The sequence below is a fragment of the Tachypleus tridentatus genome, chromosome 10, assembly GCF_004210375.1.
Source record: "Tachypleus tridentatus isolate NWPU-2018 chromosome 10, ASM421037v1, whole genome shotgun sequence".
In the NCBI taxonomy this organism is placed as follows: Eukaryota; Metazoa; Arthropoda; class Merostomata; order Xiphosura; family Limulidae; genus Tachypleus; species Tachypleus tridentatus.
The window spans coordinates 112,089,250-112,111,271 of NC_134834.1; the positions used below are offsets into that span (position 1 = coordinate 112,089,250).

The following is a 22,022-nucleotide window of genomic DNA, read 5'->3' on the forward strand; positions in this document are numbered from 1 at the left end:
AACATGTTAATATTGAGTACTGGTAATGGTAAAACAAAGGTTTTTAAAACATGTTAATATTGAGTACTGGTAATGGTAAGACAAAGGTTTTTAAAACATGTTAATATTGAGTACTGGTAATGGTAAAACAAAGGTTTTTAAAACATGTTAATATTGAGTACTGGTAATGGTAAAACAAAGGTTTTTAAAACATGTTAATATTGAGTACTGGTAATGGTAAGACAAAGGTTTTTAAAACATGTTAATATTGAGTACTGGTAATGGTAAGACAAAGGTTTTTAAAACATGTTAATATTGAGTACTGGTAATGGTAAAACAAAGGTTTTTAAAACATGTTAATATTGAGTACTGGTGGTGGTGGTAAAACAAAGGTTTTAAAACATGTTAATATTGAGTACTGGTAATGGTAAAACAAAGGTTTTAAAACATGTTAATATTGAGTACTGGTGGTGGTGGTAAAACAAAGGTTTTAAAACATGTTAATATTGAGTACTGGTAATGGTAAAACAAAGGTTTTAAAACATGTTAATATTGAGTACTGGTAATGGTAAAACAAAGGTTTTTAAAAGACGTTAATATTGAGTACTGGTAATGGTAAAACAAAGGTTTTTAAAAGACGTTAATATTGAGTACTGGTAATGGTAAAACAAAGGTTTTTAAAACATGTTAATATTGAGTACTGGTAATGGTAAAACAAAGGTTTTTAAAACATGTTAATATTGAGTACTGGTAATGGTAAAACAAAGGTTTTTAAAACATGTTAATATTGAGTACTGGTAATGGTAAAACAAAGGTTTTAAAACATGTTAATATTGAGTACTGGTAATGGTAAAACAAAGGTTTTTAAAACATGTTAATATTGAGTACTGGTAATGGTAAAACAAAGGTTTTTAAAACATGTTAATATTGAGTACTGGTGGTGGTGGTAAAACAAAGGTTTTTAAACCATGTTAATGTTGAGTACTGGTGGTAATGGTAAGACAAAGGTTTTTAAAACATGTTAATATTGAGTACTGGTAATGGTAAGACAAAGGTTTTTAAAATATGTTAATATTGAGTACTGGTGGTGGTGGTAAGACAAATGTTTTACGACTTAATTTTACCAGAAGGAAACAAAAGTTTCATTGTTTTCCTAATGAATATTGTTGAGATGTATGTTAAAGATCCATATTTCTTGACTTACAGACAACAATCTGTGGCAGCCACATTTCCCTATCACTATTAAGTCAACCAAAGAGGTGAGTATGTGTTCTGTGTACCCTGTTAAGAGGAGGTAAATACAATATTTGGTAGACAACCATAATTTAGTTAATAATTTTTGTTTTATCACCTTTGTCAACTTCCACCTTTTTAGATGAGACTAAGAGCTAATGATGTGGTAATATTAGGATTTTGTGTATATGTAATGTGCATATATTATAATAAATATACTTTTGTGTATGATACATACAGTTTGAAATAAATTTCAGGTGTATGTTTTACTTTCCAGGATAAGAACATTCAATAATGAAAATTCTATGTTTGTTTTTTGTTACTTTATTTTTGGGGGGGAGTTGGGATTTCTAACTGCATGTGATAACTAGCTTGCTTGTTCCTACATGAGTGGTAAGTTAAGAAGGAAACACTTTAGAATGTATTATATAAAATTTTAGTGTTTCTAAGATGACGTTACTGGTGTGAACCATGGTTTTATAGGATATGGGATGAGACTGTAGCTATGTGACTTAACTGTATATAACTTGTTACCTATGGGCATTGAATATCTTGACTAGTGTTAGGTAAAATAATAGATTAATCAAAGTCAGGGGTGTAGATCCTGGGGGGATGGGGGTATACATCCCCCCTTCATTTTAGGTGGGGTGTATGGTGCACACATTCATCCCCTCCCTACAGTTTGGTCTGTTGAATTGTTTTGTTGCATCACAGGCCTACAAATTATGTGTTTGTTCTTGTGATTCTCGTGTTCTTACCAATCGAATTACATAATTAGGCCTAGATGTAGGCTTTTTCAGTAGCCAAAATGTACATCTTTAATATAGGCGTGCTTCTAAGCTTTTCAATCTAAGTTCGTAAGTATCAGTCAGTAGGCCTAAGTATACATGCAAGTATCGTGGCAACAAGTTTACTCTGTGACTGCATGTTTACAGCTTTCAGGTTCATGTAATCAGAGATTACCAATTTGCAAATTGAACAGTCCACATAAGTGGTTGCAAAACTCATCTCCACCCCATCGGTGTAAACAATCTATGCTTATGATCAAAGTTATAGTTAGATTGATCAGTGTCACGACAATAATAAAAAATTAGTGTTTTCAGGTATTCCTGTCTTTTGTGAGATTAGATGAATGTAATAGGTTAATGATTAATCAGTCAGCAAATCTCACCAACTGCCAAGCTTTAGTTATTTTTGCTTCTCAAGGACATCTTAATGTGACAAATATTGTTGTGACTTGTAATTTTCTATGATCTGACAGTTATTACAGCGAATTATTGTTATATAGGATGTGCCATGTGAGAGTTACTGTATTGAGTCATTGTCCTCTAGAACATGACTGATGTTGTTGTGAAGCATTGTTTTTAAGACACGACTGATGTTGTAGGGAGGTGTTTAATTTCTAGGAAATGCCACATAACTCGTGTTGTGAGTTATTGATACTTAGGATCTGACTGCTGTTGATGGTGTTATTGTGTTCTAGTATCAAAAGAATATTAAGATTTTTGAGGCCTTAGGCACAAGAAGTGTTTTGTCCTCTTGTACCCTGGCCAGTTAAGGCACTTGATTTGTAATCTGAGGGTCACGGGTTTGAATCCCCTCACTCCAAACATACTTGCCTTTTCAGCTGTGGTAGCATTACAATGTGGTGGTCAATCTCACTATTCATTGGTAAAAGAGTAGCCCAAGAGTTGGTGGTGGTGATGATGACTGGTTGCCTTTTTTTTAATTTTACACTGCAAAATTAGGGGTAGCTAGTGCAAATAGCCCTCGTGCAACTTTGCATAAAATTTAAAACAAACAAACCCTCTTGTACCTCCCCAATTGAAATGTAAAGTATCATCAAAAGACATTAATAAATAGCCCACACTGAATGTATATACATTGCATTAATAATAAAGCAAAGTATATTACAGTACTCTGTCCAAGTTAACAGTTCAGTTTGATTACATACAGAATTGTATAAAATAAATGCAAAACAGTAAATATTTTCAGCAGGTGGTAGGTCCAACATAACAGAATCATTGCATTGCAGCTGAAAGGAACGTGGATCTATCCAAAGGTAGATCACATCTTAATTCCAGTCACTTAAACAAAAACAAAGAAACTTCTTATCTCACTACTTTGGCAAGTTGCTACACCCTTAACATTCCATAACCTTTAAAAACTCTTAACACCATTACTCAACAATGCAGAACTGTTGCTAAATTAATCTGCTTTGTTATGTTTCTTTTACTAGCATCACTTGGCCTCAGTTCTTCCTCTTTCCTCGGATGATAATCTGTATTTTTCTCTTCTATCCCTTGTGTGTAGGCCTATTTTATGAAGAGCATTAACAATGTAGTTTTTATCAGCTGTTGAAAGGCCGATTGATTTTTGGTGTCAAACAACTCCTCTTACCTCCTTTACTTGCTTGATCTTGGGCTTAGCATCCCCACTTAAATAATGCCCATTACTAGAGCCAAAACTGGAAGTTTTATTAAGAGATATTAATAACAGTCTGTTGTAGACTCTGAAAAATCTAGCAAAACTTCCAACATTGTATTTGACATTCAATGTGTTGAATAAGAACATGTATTTAAAAATAATAACATTGTTCCAGGACTTTTCTCTGGGTTTTCTAAATAGTTAAGGCCCCTATCGTGCATTAATCCTAACGATGTTAGGGATGTGCAGTTGACAGTCATTGTAACAAAATGCCCTTTTGTAAGATGAGTGACATGTTAGTTATTGAGATGACTCCAAATTGGGTGGCAACTGCCTATCAAAGAAACAGTTGTAGTCAAACCAGTGTTGTCTGATGTGTGGAACACTGAACCTTTAGTAACTAATGACAAACCAGTGCTGTCTGATGTGTGGAATGCTGAACCTATGGTAACTAATGACAAACCAGTGCTGTCTGATGTGTGGAATGCTGAACCTATGGTAACTAATGACAAACCAGTGCTGTCTGATGTGTGGAATGCTGAACCTATGGTAACTAATGACAAACCAGTGCTGTCTGATGTGTGGAATGCTGAACCTATGGTAACTAATGACAAACCAGTGCTGTCTGATGTGTGGAATGCTGAACCTATGGTAACTAATGACAAACCAGTGCTGTCTGATGTGTGGAATGCTGAACCTATGGTAACTAATGACAAACCAGTGCTGTCTGATGTGTGTAATGCTGAACCTATGGTAACTAATGACAAACCAGTGCTGTCTGATGTGTGGAATGCTGAACCTATGGTAACTAATGACAAACCAGTGCTGTCTGATGTGTGGAATGCTGAACCTTTAGTAACTAATGACAAACCAGTGCTGTCTGATGTGTGGAATGCTGAACCTTTAGTAACTAATGACAAACCAGTGCTGTCTGATGTGTGGAATGCTGAACCTATGGTAACTAATGACAAACCAGTGCTGTCTGATGTGTGGAATGCTGAACCTTTAGTAACTAATGACAAACCAGTGGTGTCTGGTGTGTCGAACGCTGAACCTATGGTAACCAATGACAAACCAGTGGTGTCTGGTGTGTCGAACGCTGAACCTTTAGTAACCAATGACAAACCAGTGGTGTCAGGTGTGTCGAATGCTGAACCTTTAGTAACCAATGACAAACCAGTGGTGTCAGGTGTGTCGAATGCTGAACCTTTAGTAACCAATGACAAACCAGTGGTGTCTGGTGTGTCGAATGCTGAACCTTTAGTAACTAATGACAAACCAGTGGTGTCTGGTGTGTCGAATGCTGAACCTTTAGTAACTAATGACAAACCAGTGGTGTCATGTGTGTCGAATGCTGAATCTTTAGTAACTAATGACAAACCAGTGGTGTCTGGTGTGTCGAATGCTGAACCTTTAGTAACTAATGACAAACCAGTGGTGTCTGGTGTGTCGAATGCTGAACCTTTAGTAACTAATGACAAACCAGTGGTGTCTGGTGTGTCGAACGCTGAACCTTTGGTAACTAATACCAAACCAGTGGTGTCTGGTATGGTTGTAATCTTCAAGATGGAGCAACAGTATGAAGTACAGCATTTAGTTACATGTTTATGCCATCAGGACTTCCACCTTCATCCAGTTCAACCAACATTTGATATAGTGGACCCTAGTTGCAGAGGTCAGATTAGAAAGAAGATAAACATATTGTGACGTGGTTATGTGAATTTAATGTTTATTTTGTGTGTTTTGGATAAATGCATTGCAGGACACAAATTACAAAGCAGGGGTGTTCTAGAAACATCGCAATACTTGATTGTTAAGCTTTCAACATGTTTTCATCATATTTTGAGTGTTAAGAGTCAAGACAAAATAATTTTATTTCATTATAATAGATCAAAGATCTAAGTTTGTCACTATATGGTTTATTAACTTTCACATCTTTTAAGATGAGGACTGGAAACGTATCAGTATAGACAAGGTAACAGCATGGATTGAGCACTCTTTAGGCTGGGTGTGTTAAAAAGTGGGGAGAAATTGGTGAGAATGAAGTTATTCTGGTTGATAGGACAGATTCAGTAATATTTGGGTAGTAATCATAAGTGGTTTAAACCATATTTGTTACAGTTATTCAAAAAGATAAAGGCCTAAGCTTTCTTAAATGTCTGATTTGATGTCACCAGTGTTGTGGGGAAAAGTTCTCTTAGTACAAATGTACCTCATACAAACATATAATAATTTATAAATGATAGACTATAAATAGAGCTTTCTAAACATATATAATATGTTGAGTTTCTATTAAAATTTTCCAGCTAAGTAGGGAAATAAACAATTGTGGTGTTAAAAGTAGCATGTTGCCAGCATAAAAATTGAATTTCAAATGAATAACACAAACACAAAAAATGTAAGTATTACTCTATTACATATTGTGATTACTTAGTAAACATTTATGTTTTGAAAAATTTGTTATTAGCTGACTGTCCCTATACTTTTTTACATATAAAAATATCCAAAATAATGTTACAGTAATCATGTGTTCTTCTTTAAGGAGTTATTTATTTTCAAGACAATAATCAGACATGTTTGAGCAAATAAAAAGATTAGTCTAAAGCCTGTCCAGGAAGTATATAATTGTATTTGATCATACCCCAAACATTGGATGTGAAGAAATATTTTTGGGTATGTTCTTTTGGAGCTTGTAACAGAATTAGTTTTTTAAGCAAGTGATTTCCTCTAGTGGTATGTCTACTGTACGATACTCATGTCATTTTGTTATACACAAGAGTCAAGACATTTGTTGTTATTAATAAAAGTCATGGAACGTGAAATTGCATGAACTTCTTTACTTTAGTTTTACTTCGGAGAATAATATATAGGTTACATAATGGTTTTCCTGCGATATTTTTTTAGTTTCCACTTTGTGCAGATGATTACGGTAGGGTGGGTTTCAAATGTATTAGTCTCAAATTAACTCATTTTCATGCGAGAAAAGTTCTTGAAAGTGAGATTACATAACAGGTGTGTACCTTTAACTGTATAACTAACATTCAGATGGTATGAATGGAGATTGTTTTAGGTTTAAATGATTGATAAGTTACAAAGAAATCTGAGCAATAATTAGAGGTCTGCTTATAAAAATGAAGAGCATTATATATACTTTACATTATAATGAAAGGTAATATTTATAATGTAATACAAGATAACTATTCTTATCAGCTTGCTATAGCTGGATTCACTGTAGAAATGTAGAAGACATCACATAAAGTGTTACCCCTGTCATTACCAATATACAGAGGTGGTATGTGTGTGGGTGATGGGTTTCATATTTGTACTTTTAGAATGGGTGGTAAACAAAATCTCCACCTAAGATATTATAAGAGAAAAAAGGCAGAAGAAAGGAGAACTTTCTTACAGTTGGTTTTTACCTCTTTAGGTACAATATAATCTGGTAAAGGAGAACAAACATGTTAGAAATAGTAATCTTAATCAATGTTGCCCCATGTGAACCCCCATAAGGATCACCAATGTTTAAATGGAATTTAATGTGATGAACTACATTTGTACCATCCACATTGTGAAACAATCAAGAATTAACAAGTTTAGCGACATCACCAAAGTTCATATAAACAAATATACACACATATTAGAATTAGAAGATTGTTGTACACAAAGCCATATTGTTACTGGTACAATATACACACATATTAGAATTAGAAGACAGTTGTACACAAAGCCATATTGTTACTGGTACAATATACACACACATTAGAATTAGAAGACAGTTGTACACAAAGCCATATTGTTACTGGTACAATATACACACATATTAGAATTAGAAGACAGTTGTACACAAAGCCATATTGTTACTGGTACAATATACACACATATTAGAATTAGAAGACAGTTGTACACAAAGCCATATTGTTACTGGTACAATGTATACACATATTAGAATTAGAAGACGGTTGTACACAAAGCCATATTGTTACTGGTACAATATATACACATATTAGAATTAGAAGACGGTTGTACACAAAGCCATATTGTTACTGGTACAATATACACACATTAGAATTAGAAGACTGTTGTACACAAAGCCATATTGTTACTGGTACAATATACACACATATTAGAATTAGAAGACGGTTGTACACAAAGCCATATTGTTACTGGTACAATATACACACATATTAGAATTAGAAGACAGTTGTACACAAAGCCATATTGTTACTGGTACAAGCACAAAATTACAGCTTAACAGACGTATTAATTCAACACAGGATCATGGCAAGATAGAAACAATGAATTAAGACCTATACTAAATATACATTCTGACTCTTACGTTATCAAAATCAAGACAATCTTTGAAAATTTCCAAAAGATAGAGATCAATACCTAGTTGGACCAGCAGGTACATGAGGAGTCCCTGATTCAAGTTCCAAAGCCTTCATTGTCTATTGTAAGAAATCCCACATCGTTGTGACCATGCTAACCTCGGTGTGAATCTATTTATAGGTGTTCTTAGGCATTCATACATTCTCGGTTGACAATGGTGGCATAATTATAATGTAACAAAATTGTGAAGATATATAACATGTATGAAGACAATATAACAAAACACTCAACTATACAAATGCATGCATTATCTCTAGGGTAAATATCAAGTTTCATGTATTGAAGTACTGTGCATGAGAGAACCAATTGTCTATGGAGATGAACATATATGTGATTGTGTTTTTGGATTGCTCCCCAATCTGGATCCAACCAAATTCGTTTGTAAGGACATAAAACTCAGATATTGTTGGGATTTAGATTCAAAAAATAAAATTGAGTTAGCTATAGCTACACTCTCACCTAAATCAGTCGATTTACTAAATTACATATTATTCAGAAGAATTATTGCCCAACTGCAGGATGAGATTATGCATGGGTCATTCCAAATAACTGGCTTTCTAGTTGGAAGTCCTCGGTTGTTGAGTCTTGAGTTTTCCACCAGTATCTTCACTTTTCTCACTAGACCATCTTTATTTGGCATAGTGTCCATGGTTTTTGCCAGTTTCAAGTATCCTTGTGCATGTTCTTTCTCTTTGAGTAGAAATATGCCATAGAACTTTAGGTTTCTATGCTTGAATGTTCATTTTTGATGTGTCTAAAGATTTAGCAGATACTCTTTGTGCCACTGCTGCCAGAAAATTTTTGCTAGATACTGTACTTTCTTCCACCTTTTTCTGGCATACAGATCTTCACTAACAAACTCTCCTTGGGAGGAATCACTAGCTCATTCTTAAGAGTGAGCAGATGATTTGGGAATGATGGGAATTGGACCTGGGAGATCGTCGAGATTCTCCACTGACAAGGGGCAACTGTTTACAGTTGCCATCGCCTCATAGAAAATACTTTGCAGTGACAAGCTGTCAAGTCTTCCAGCATCATTGTGAATAAGACGTATAAGGATGCTTTGAATCTATTGGATCTGTCTCTCCCAAATGTCACCCATTTGGCTGGATTGGGGAACATGATGGACAAATTCACATCCATGGCTGATCAGAAAGTTCTTGAATTTGCCTTTCTTGCATTCCTCCAAGAGTTTTTGGCAAGTTCTCTGCAGGTTCCAGTGAAGTTGATTCCTCAGTCTAAGCACAGTTGATGCACTTTCCCCTCAATGCAATGAAACACCTTGAACTATTGATTAATGTGTTGGTGCTCATGTTGTCCAGGATCTCCATGTAGACAGCGTGTGATGCCGTGCATGTGAAGATCAGATCATATTTCTTTAATTTTTTACAACCTTCTTACACACACTCTGTAAGCAATGGCAGTTTACTCATTTATATATTGGAGAGGAAATAGCAACTGTACAGCCTACAATCCACTACCCATTGAAATGGAGCTCATTGACTGTAAATCCTCAACCCTGATGGCCAATCCTCTCATTGCTGTGTTGGATGATGAGCTCTGTTATATGACTGCATCCGGGGAAGATGACTGGATGCTTCATTCCAAAGTTAAGATGTGCCCTGTCAAGGTAGCCCTCGATCTGAATTAATCCATCTTGAGCAATAAGTGGATGAAGTTTGTGGAGGGGATTGTTTCTTTTCAGTGTTGCTTTGGGGTCCTGCAGGGTTTGCAGCTCCTCATAGAAATGGTCTTCTTACACTATGCACAGTATCGCATGCTCTGCTGTTTGCTTCCTGTTGGAAGTGTATTGTTGAGACAGATTGTTTCCAGTGGGTGACTTTCAGAAGTGCTGATACCACCATTACCAATTTTGATCATCTAAAGAACCTTTCAAAGCGTGTGATGAGGGAGAAACCCTTTTGAGCTGAAGAGAAGAGCATTGTGCACTTTCTCTTGGGGTCATCTGGTGCTAGAATGTAAGCCTCTGGAGATGGCTTGGCATCACTCTTTTCCCATGAAAATGAAGGTCTCTTGAGCCGGTTACCACCACATAGATCATGTATAGTTTAATCATGTGATGCATTGTCAGCCAAATCCTGATCTGTTCAAACCTAGTTCCATTGCTGAGGGACTGAGGCTTCTTTGATGGCTTGGACTTGGTTTGCCACAAATATGTGAAAGCAATGCATGTCATTGTTGATGTAGCTGAGCATGATCTTTGAATCAATCCAGAAGTACTCTTTTTACATTTTCCCAGGTAAGCTCATGCTTGAGGAGTTTGTCGACCTTCATGGACACCACAGCTGCTTGGAGCTCTGGTTTAGGGATGGTAATGAGCTTCAGTGGTGCCACTCTCGCCTTTCCCATCAGAAGTGAACAGTGCACATTTCCATATTCATTGATGAGTTTTAGGTATGAGCACTGACCATGCCCAGAGGTGTTGGCATCTGAGAAGTGATGTGTCTCACGATGTGTGACTTTGCCAAAGTTTTCTGGCTTGTAGTAGCAGTTTATTTTAATGTGGGGTAGATGATGGAGTTTGGATATCATCTGCTCCCACCCTGGATGCAAGTCGTTACTGAGAGGGTCATCCCATCCCATTCAGCAGCATTTCCGCCCATTTGCTGTAGGATCAGTTTCCCAATCAAAATGAATATGGCGAGAAACCCCAGTGGGTCATATACAGAGGCTACTGTAGAGAGGATGCCTTGTTGTGTCAATGGTCGATCCATGAGGGTCACTTGGAATTGTGAAACAATCAAGAATTAACAAGTTTAGCGACATCACCAAAGTTCATATAAGCAAATATACACACATATTAGAATTACAGGCCCTCAGAAAACGGTTGTACACAAAGCCATATTGTTACTTGTACGAGCACAAAGTTACAGCTTAACAGACGTATTAATTCATCACAGGATCATGGCAAGATAGAAACAATGAATTAAGACCTATACTAAATATACATTCTGACTCTTACGTTATCAAAATCAAGATAATCTTTGAAAATTTCCAAAAGATAGAGATCAATACCTAGTTGGACCAGCAGGTACATGGGGAGTCCCTGATTCAAGTTCCAAAGCCTTCATTGTCTATTGTAAGAAATCCCATGTGGTTGTGACCACACTAACCTCAGAGTGAATTTATTTAAAGGTATTCTTATGAGCTTGGTTGACAATGGTGGCATAATTATAATGTAACAAAATTATAAAGATATATAACATGTATGAAGACAATATAACAAAACACTCAACTATACAAATACATGCATTATCTCAAGGGTAAATATCAATTTTCATATATTCAAGTACTGTGCATGAGAGAACCAATTCTCTATGGGGATGAACATATATGTGATTGTGTTTCTGGATTGTTTCCCAGTCTGGTTCAATCTAGATCCAACCAAATTCGTTTGTAAAACTCAGATACTGTTAGGATTTAGATTTAAAAAAATGAAATTCAGCTAGCAGTGGTTACAATGAAGGTATAAAGATATGAAAGAATGTAACTAGAGTGTTAGATGTTTGACCCAAGGATTTTTAGTACTTCTATTTTTAATAACTGTATAAATTATACTGATAAGATGTTTTTCAACATTTTCCAGTTGAAAAATGGACAGTTAAGAAAGCTTATTCCTTATGCTTAGTAGAAAAAAAGTTAATCTAGAAAGAACGTCCACTATTATGGGAGTTGAGGTGTCGAGAAGACTTTGACTGTTGTGTCAGGAACTTTTATTTTCAACACAAATTAATACCCATTATAATGTCCTGTAATGTTGCTTCTTAGTAAATAGTTATCAATTTCTGGTATTAACAGTGTTATTAGTTAGGATGTTAAAGGTTTTTAGAGAATAATACTTGGAAGTTTTCAACACAGTTAAAATATCTTATAATAACAGCTTTATCTAGAATCTGAGATATATAACAAGTACTAATTTAACACTTGTATTCTAGGTTGCAGGATACAATACAATTAGTGAAGCCTTTCGAAGACTAGACTTCAGAAATGCTGTTAAGGATATCCGGAGATTTAATTATATCTGTAAAGTGAGTCACAATATTTTGTTTTTCAATTTAGTAACTGTAAAGAAGTTTAATATTATTTCTTATTCTACTGTTTTAAATCATGTTCTGTGGTAAAATAACTGTATGTTGTAGATCGTTACAATTGTTGTTATTAATGTCGGCTGGTGTACATTGTAGGAATTTGATGGTTGGAATGTATTGACCAGACTAACTAACTTTACAAGATCACAGAACTGGAACTTAAGGGATAATTAATAACAAATGCTGTTTAAACTGGTTTCACACAACAGTTTATGATGCCACAAACCAGATGTGTGTGTTACAACATATAACAAGCTTTAGTCAAAAACACTTCACAATAAAACAAAGCTACCAGGCTGTAGCTTTGTAATATAAGATGTATCCTAGTTTTTGGAGGTGGTTGCAGAAGTAGGACACGCATAGCAGTGGGGGAATGCACCATCTATCAGTCTTAACCTAGGTAGTAACTGTATACTAGTAGTAAGTATATATTAGGTAGTAACTATATAATGTGGGATACAAGTTGTGCCCTGGTTTTGGAGGTAACATCAGTAGTAACACATGCATATGGTAGTGGGAATACACTGTGTATCAGTTTTAGCCTCTCTTTACAAAGCCTAGCATGTAAAGATAAAATTAATAAGTGTAAAATAAGAAAAACAACAACAAAGGTGGATGTTCAAGTCCACAATGTCCCACATCTGTATGATTCTTCACTGTCAGCAGACATTTATGAGAAGGTGACTGTCCTGAGAAAAAATAAGTAAAAAGTAATTAAAAGAAAGAAATGGTCCTGTTATTGTGGGTAGTGAAAACCGTACCTCTTCATGTTGGTATTCTGTTTCCCATTATGGTGGGTAGTGAAAACCGTACCTCTTCATGTTGGTATTCTGTTTCCCATTATGGTGGTAAAAACTCACCGTACCTCTTCACGTGTATTCTGTTTCCCATTATGGTGCTAAAAATTCACCGTACCTCTTCATGTTGGTATTCTGTTTCCCATTATGGTGCTAAAAATTCACCGTACCTCTTCATGTTGATATTCTGTTTCCCATTATGGTGGTAAAAACTCACCGTACCTCTTCATGTGTATTCTGTTTCCCATTATGGTGCTAAAAACTCACTGTACCTCTTCATGTTGGTATTCTGTTTCCCATTATGGTGCTAAAAACTCACCGTACCTCTTCATGTTGGTATTCTGTTTCCCATTATGGTGCTAAAAATTCACCGTACCTCTTCATGTTGATATTCTGTTTCCCATTATGGTGCTAAAAACTCACCATACCTCTATGAGTTGGTATTGTGTTTCCCATTATGGTGGTAAAAACTCACCGTACCTCTTCATGTTGGTATTGTGTTTCCCATTATGGTGGTAAAAACTCACCGTACCTCTTCATGTTGGTATTGTGTTTCCCATTATGGTGCTAAAACTCACCGTACCTCTTCATGTTGGTATTGTGTTTCCCATTATGGTGGTAAAAACTCACCGTACCTTTTCATGTTGGTATTCTGTTTCCCATTATGGTGCTAAAACTCACCGTGACCTCTTCATGTTGGTATTCTGTTTCCCATTATGGTGCTAAAACTCACCGCACCTCTTCATGTTGATATTCTGTTTCCCATTATGGTGCTAAAAACTCACCGTACCTCTTCATGTTGGTATTCTGTTTCCCATTATGGTGCTAAAAACTCACCGTACCTCTTCATGTTGGTATTCTGTTTCCCATTATGGTGCTAAAAACTCACCGTACCTCTTCATGTTGGTATTCTGTTTCCCATTATGGTGCTAAAAACTCACCGTACCTCTTCATGTTGATATTCTGTTTCCCATTATGGTGCTAAAAACTCACCATACCTCTATGAGTTGGTATTCTGTTTACCATTATGGTGGTAAAAACTCACCGTACCTCTTCATGTTGGTATTGTGTTTCCCATTACGGTGCTAAAAACTCACCGTACCTCTTCATGTTGGTATTGTGTTTCCCATTACGGTGCTAAAAACTCACCGTACCTCTTCATGTTGGTATTGTGTTTCCCATTACGGTGCTAAAAACTCACCGTACCTCTTCATGTTGGTATTGTGTTTCCCATTACGGTGCTAAAAACTCACCGTACCTCTTCATGTTGGTATTGTGTTTCCCATTACGGTGCTAAAAACTCACCGTACCTCTTCATGTTGATATTCTGTTTCCCATTATTGTGCTAAAAACTCACCGTACCTCTATGAGTTGGTATTCTGTTTACCATTATGGTGGTAAAAACTCACCGTACCTCTTTATGTTGGTATTGTGTTTCCCATTACGGTGCTAAAAATTCACCGTACCTCTTCATGTTGATATTCTGTTTCCCATTATGGTGCTAAAAACTCACCGTACCTCTTCATGTTGGTATTCTGTTTCCCATTATGGTGGTAAAAACTCACCGTACCTCTTCATGTTGGTATTGTGTTTCCCATTATGGTGGTAAAAACTCACCGTACCTCTTCATGTTGGTATTGTGTTTCCCATTATGGTGGTAAAAACTCACCGTACCTCTTCATGTTGATATTCTGTTTCCCATTATGGTGCTAAAAACTCACCGTACCTCTTCACGTTGGTATTCTGTTTCCCATTATGGTGGTAAAAACTCACCGTACCTCTTCATGTTGGTATTGTGTTTCCCATTATGGTGGTAAAACTCACCCATTACCTCTTCATGTTGGTATTGTGTTTCCCATTATGGTGGTAAAAACTCACCGTACCTCTTCATGTTGGTATTGTGTTTCCCATTATGGTGGTAAAAACTCACCGTACCTCTTCATGTTGGTATTGTGTTTCCCATTATGGTGGTAAAAACTCACCGTACCTCTTCATGTTGATATTCTGTTTCACATTATGGTGGTAAAAACTCATCGTACCTCTTCATGTTGATATTCTGTTTCACATTATGGTGCTAAAAACTCACCATACCTCTATGAGTTGGTATTCTGTTTCCCATTATGGTGGTAAAAACTCACTGTACCTCTTCATGTTGGTATTCTGTTTCCCATTATGGTGCTAAAAACTCACCATACCTCTATGAGTTGGTATTCTGTTTCCCATTATGGTGGTAAAAACTCAAATTAATAAGGTAAAATTAGTAGCATAGCCATTTTATTAAATACGCTACTTAATATTTTATTTGACAGAATTAAAAATATTAATAGTAGTAGTAACTATGCACTTTGGATAATAAACTGATCAACTTCTTTCAGAAGAAGTATTGCTAAATAAGAAACCTTTGTAGAGCTGACAACTGAATTTGAAAAAGGAACCAATCAAGATAGTTATGAAAGTAGATATATGATTTTTTTTGCTAATGATCACGTAGCAGAGAAAGCTGTCTCAAATTTATGTGGATAATAAAATATCCTCATTATTGGCTTCCCAACTTTGTCTATCAAAAGTTTGGTATTTGAATGGGACTCCAGGTTTTATTTAGTTAACTTTAGAAAACTTCTTTTGTGATTATTTTATAATACAGTAAGTAACATTTTATGACTGGAAATCCTGGTTCTATTTGGTTTGCTACTCATTAATGTAGGGATTCTATTCTCCATGTAAATTCCAGACTTGTTTGTTTGCAAGATGGTGTATGGTGTACGAGGGCTAGTAGATTAGAGAATGTATTATAAGATTTTAACAGAAAATAACAATAAAACAGAGATTTTGAACACTGTTTTTCACAATCAAATGATGATAAAATTGTAGTAACTGTTACAACTAGGTAGGTGCTAAGCCTGATGAAGAAAGATGGTAATGAAATTAAACAGTCTCAGTTTTGGGTAATCCCTGATTTTTGAATGTTCTCGGTAGTTGAAAAGCAGTATATACGTTGTAGATATTGACTACCCTAGGTAGCTCCTCACATCTAACTTCTAATAACTTGTAGAGAAGAAAATCCATATGACTTTTGTATTGCTTTAATATGAGTGTCTGTGCCATCCCTACATAGTGATAGCACTCTCTTCATGTATTTAAATAATTCTTGAAGTGTTAAAACTGTTCAAACATTTGCTTTTACTTTTCTATGTACAACAGTTCCTTTGAAAGATTTAGTTATGAATTCATTAGTAAAACAATATGGTAATTTTTATGTATTTCTTGAAGAAAGAAATTTGACTTCTAAAAGTATGAAGGATATACAAAATATCTGGATGTATAATAATTATTTTCTAATAACTTGGTACTAAAGCAAGCAGTACAAGTTCTACTTGGAATAGACTATCCTGCTCATACAGTTAATCTTTATTTTTATAAAAATAAGTTTATTGAAAACTATAAATGTGAATGTTTTTCCTTTAACTCGGGTATATTGATGATTTAATTAGTCTATATAATTAATCTTAGAAACTATTTTTAGAATTAGAAATTAATACTTCAGGTTTTACATTAGAAACACAATATTTAGATCTCAAAATTGAAATTAATAATTATATTAACATAAATATTTTTATTAGAGTAGGAATATTTCATATCTAGTATATAGCTTCCCCTCGGATATAACCGTGTGTGCTTTTTCTTTGTTTTTCTAACTCATCTGAAGCAAGTGCTAGTTATCAGAAAATTTTTGAAAGCCTCATTCTCTTTAAATAATTTGATGTCTTAGACTTTATTTATAGCCTTCAAAGAATACAACATTCAACTTTTAGAAACTAACTTGAAAATAAAATGTTATTTCCTTTAAGGGACTACTAATTCATATTCATGTTGGAAAACTGAGTATTTCTCATGTTAAGCAATTTACATATTGTCCATGTTACAGTTATTAAAAGTTACCTACATATTGTCCATGTTACAGTTATTAAAAGTCACCTACTTATTGTACCATGTTACAGTTATTAAAAGTTACCTACATATTGTCCATGTTACAGTTATTAAAAGTCACCTACTTATTGTCCATGTTACAGTTATTAAAAGTCACCTACTTATTGTCCATGTTACAGTTATTAAAAGTCACCTACTTATTGTACCATGTTACAGTTATTAAAAGTTACCTACATATTGTCCATGTTACAGTTATTAAAGTTACCTACATATTGTCCATGTTACAGTTATTAAAAGTTACCTACATATTGTCCATGTTACAGTTATTAAAAGTTACCTACATATTGTCCATGTTACATGTTATTAAACGTTACCTACATACTGTCCATATTACAGTTATTAAACGTTACCTACATATTGTCCATGTTACAGTTATTAAACGTTACCTACATATTGTCCATGTTACAGTTATTAAACGTTACCTACATATTGTCCATGTTACAGTTATTAAACGTTACCTACATACTGTCCATGTTACAGTTATTAAACGTTACCTACATACTGTCCATATTACAGTTATTAAAAGTTACCTACATATTGTCCATGTTACAGATATTAAAAGTTACCTACATATTGTCCATGTTACAGTTATTAAAAGTTACCTACATATTGTCCATGTTACAGTTATTAAAAGTTACCTACATATTGTCCATGTTACAGTTATTAAACGTTACCTACATATTGTCCATGTTACAGTTATTAAAGTTACCTACATATTGTCCATGTTACAGTTATTAAACGTTACCTACATATTGTCCATGTTACAGTTATTAAACGTTACCTACATATTGTCCATGTTACAGTTATTAAACGTTACCTACATATTGTCCATGTTACAGTTATTAAAAGTTACCTACATATTGTCCATGTTACAGTTATTAAAAGTTACCTACATATTGTCCATGTTACAGTTATTAAACGTTACCTACATATTGTCCATGTTACAGTTATTAAACGTTACCTACATACTGTCCATATTACAGTTATTAAACGTTACCTACATATTGTCCATGTTACAGTTATTAAACGTTACCTACATATTGTCCATGTTACAGTTATTAAACGTTACCTACATATTGTACCATGTTACAGTTATTAAACGTTACCTACATATTGTCCATGTTACGGTTATTAAACGTTACCTACATATTGTCCATGTTACAGTTATTAAAAGTTACCTATATATTGTCCATGTTACAGTTATTAAACGTTACCTACATATTGTCCATGTTACAGTTATTAAACGTTACCTACATATTGTCCATGTTACAGTTATTAAACGTTACCTACATATTGTCCATGTTACAGTTATTAAAAGTTACCTACTTATTGTATCATGTTACAGTTATTAAAAGTCACCTACTTATTGTACCATGTTACAGTTATTAAAAGTTACCTACATATTGTCCATGTTACAGTTATTAAAAGTTACCCACATATTGTCCATGTTACAGTTATTAAAAGTTACCTACATATTGTCCATGTTACAGTTATTAAACGTTACCTACATATTGTCCATGTTACAGTTATTAAACGTTACCTACATATTGTCCATGTTACAGTTATTAAACGTTACCTACATATTGTCCATGTTACAGTTATTAAACGTTACCTACATATTGTCCATGTTACAGTTATTAAACGTTACCTACATATTGTCCATGTTACGGTTATTAAACGTTACCTACATATTGTCCATGTTACAGTTATTAAACGTTACCTACATATTGTCCATGTTACAGTTATTAAAAGTTACCTACATATTGTCCATGTTACAGTTATTAAAAGTCACCTACTTATTGTACCATGTTACAGTTATTAAAAGTTACCTACATATTGTCCATGTTACAGTTATTAAACGTTACCTACATATTGTCCATGTTACAGTTATTAAACGTTACCTACATATTGTCCATGTTACAGTTATTAAACGTTACCTACATATTGTCCATGTTACAGTTATTAAACGTTACCTACATATTGTCCATGTTACAGTTATTAAACGTTACCTACATATTGTCCATGTTACAGTTATTAAAAGTTACCTACATATTGTCCATATTACAGTTATTAAAAGTTACCTACATATTGTCCATATTACAGTTATTAAAAGTTACCTACATATTGTCCGTGTTACAGATATTAAAAGTTATTTGATCCTCCATAGTGGACAGAGCACAGGTGACCATTATGCACCTTTCCACTAAGAACAACTAATTAAGGTTAAGTAAATATGCACATGACCAAGTAAACTTTATTTCAAGTAATATTTGAATTATTTTATACTATGACATAATTCACAAGTTGGTCACATGGGTAAAAGTAAAGCATTTGGAATATTGTACAAAGTGCACATTTTAGCAAACAACAAATACAAAAAATAATACAAATAAATGATGCATTTAAATTTTTTTTTCCACAGCTTATTCACCTTATTATTAGTGAAAACTTGACCACACTCAGTGGTTGTGCAACTAAAGTACTCTTTGCTTTGTTGGAGGAAGTAGCTGGCCAAGGTATGTCTATGTTTACTTCTGTTAACATAAAAATATCATTCAAAATCACTTACAGGTCACCTACAAATATTTAGCTGTAGCTTAAATGTTCTTGTCAGTTTTGTTTTACTTGGTTGTTATGAAGATCTTGCTGTAATACAATATCCAGTTCACTTAATGCTAACAGAAGTGTCTACTCTTTGATTGTAAGTTTTCTATTTAATTTGCTTGCTGTTTTTCTTGTACATATGGTACTTCTGTTATCTCTAGTAATCATTTGGAAAATGCAGATGTAAACTTTATGGTATTGGTTGAATAATTAATCAACAACTTTATCAGACTCGATGATGAATCAATATTCCTTCTACTCTTACTCACAAGGTATTTTATGTTGTTCAAAGTATTTTCTGAACTACCAAGAAAATTCCAGATATTGAGAAATGCACATATTTTTCAAACCCTCTGTCTAACATTAAAACAAGTGTTTGAATTAAGAAGGAAAACATGGCATACAATAATTGTAGTTACATTACAAGAACTAGAATCATAGTCTTCAAGGAAAATATTAAGTGTTAGATACTAGTTAATTATGTTTTGTTAATTTATGGTCAACACCTCAGTTGTAATAATAAAAAAATGCATTTTTTACTGATTGTTTATGTAACAGTTTGATTTTCAAACTTACTAAGCTATACATATAAATAAATAACCAGGTTGTAGTGTCTGTAGAATGTAACACCATAGTCTGAAAATTTATATTAATAAGTAACTAACTGAAGTATAAAAATCTTAAAAATTCTTTCTATATTTCCTTACTTAAGTTTCATTATTTAATGTTACAGAAGTTTTGTTTTTCTGAATGTTCCAGATATTCTTCTGTGACCTAATGATACTCTATAAACTGGTGATCTAAAGTTGAAATATGATCAAAGTAACTGGATATTGTAGTGATCCACAAAGTGGAAGGTTTCAGAAATTACAAACTTTATAGCTTGGTCAGGTGGTTAGGGTGCTGAACTTGTAATCTGAGAGTCACAGGTTCAAATCATCATCACCCACTGCCAGATCTTGGGCTACTCTTTTACCAGCGAATAGTGGGATTGACCATCACATTATAACACTCCAACAGCTGCCAGGGAGAGCAAGTTTTGGTCAATCCCACTATTCGTTGGTAAAAGAGTAGCTCAAGAGCTGGCAGTGGGTGGTGATGACTAGTTTCCTTCCCCTTACACTGCTAAATTAGGGACAGCTAGTGCAGATAGCCCTCCCGTAGCTTTGTCCAAAATTAAAACACAAACAAATAAGATAAACTTTATAGAAATTAAAAGTAATGCATATACTCACTCATTTTCTACTCAAGAAATTAAAGTTTAGGGAAAGTATTAGTTTGTTTATTGGTCATTTCATAATTTTGTTCCTGAACTGTGCATGGTAATGGGACTTCCCAAAGAAAGCCCTGTATTTTCAGGTACCTCCTCTAGGATCTAAACATCCACCCAAATATTTGCTATGTGTGGTAACTCATGAATGAGGAGAGGATCCTGGTGGTTAGGGGTATCATTAATGGGTAAGTTTATGTTAGTGGTACTCTAATGCACCACTCTGGTCTTGAATTCCGAAAGACAGGTGGCCTTAGGGTGGATCTCCTACGGTAAGTCAGCTAGGGACAACCAAATACCAGTATTTAACATTCTCAATGGCTGTTGTGAACCTTGTTTCTTACACTGGTGTTTGGGTGTAGTGTCCCATGAAATCCTGATATCACTACAATACTTGGATTTGGCATTTGTAGTGCATCCCCTAGTTAGAACTCCATGGTGGGTGTGGTCAATAAGCAATGAAGTTTTTTTTTCTTTTTATGGATTCTAGATCCAGTGATCCACAAAAGAAGAGAAATGCAAAATATCATTAATGGAAAAGCAACCATGATTGTAAGACTGATCCCCATCTCCTACTGTTTCTTTACCATGATTGGAAGACTGATCTCTGATCCCCATCTCCTACTGTTTCTTTACCTCATTTTCTTATCCTTCATTCTTTGACAAAGAAATCATTAGAAAACGTGCCTCCATTTTTTTGTTCGGAAGGGTTTAGAGAGACTTACTAGCTCTCTAAAGTCAGTGAAAACGCTCTGTTCTGGAGCTATCTTGTCAAAAACCTCTGTACTTAAACACAGTGAACTCCTCCTGAATTTGAAGACCATTGGGGATACATCTATTGAGGTTACTCTCCATGTTTCTTTGTATTCTACCAGAGGAGTCATTGTTGAGAAAACTTTATGGAGATCCAAAAATCCAAAAAAGATCCTCACTACTTTCTCCTGCCAAGGAGTTTTGACACCAAGACAAATCTCCACTCATAATAAAAAAAAAAAAGGAATTATGGTACCACCATGATGTTAGAAAATCATACATGTTAAAAAATTCTTGATAGAAATAAAATAAAGACCCTATAACCTGAGAATTTTTGTAAGGTCCACCTTTTGAAAGCGTTTGGATTATAAAGTATCAATTTCATTTTTATGGTACCAAAAAATGTTCTGATTTTGATACTTACATCACCACATCCACCTATCTATGGTGGATATTCATAACTCTCAGATGTTT

General features: G+C 34.5%; 1 protein-coding gene across 3 annotated transcripts in view; it reads left to right on the forward strand.

Annotated features, from left to right (window-relative positions):
• The window catches only part of LOC143230101 (F-box only protein 25-like), a 73,790-nt gene that overhangs the window by 33,812 nt on the left and 17,956 nt on the right, over window positions 1–22,022 (forward strand). For 2 of the 3 annotated variants that reach the window (XM_076463147.1, XM_076463148.1), the window contains 3 exons: window positions 1,186–1,238; window positions 11,985–12,077; window positions 19,344–19,437. In XM_076463147.1, the coding sequence (XP_076319262.1) occupies window positions 1,186–1,238; window positions 11,985–12,077; window positions 19,344–19,437 (240 nt within the window). The remainder of the gene's footprint in view (window positions 1–1,185; window positions 1,239–11,984; window positions 12,078–19,343; window positions 19,438–22,022) is intronic. The other variant, XM_076463149.1, reaches the window with a different exon arrangement.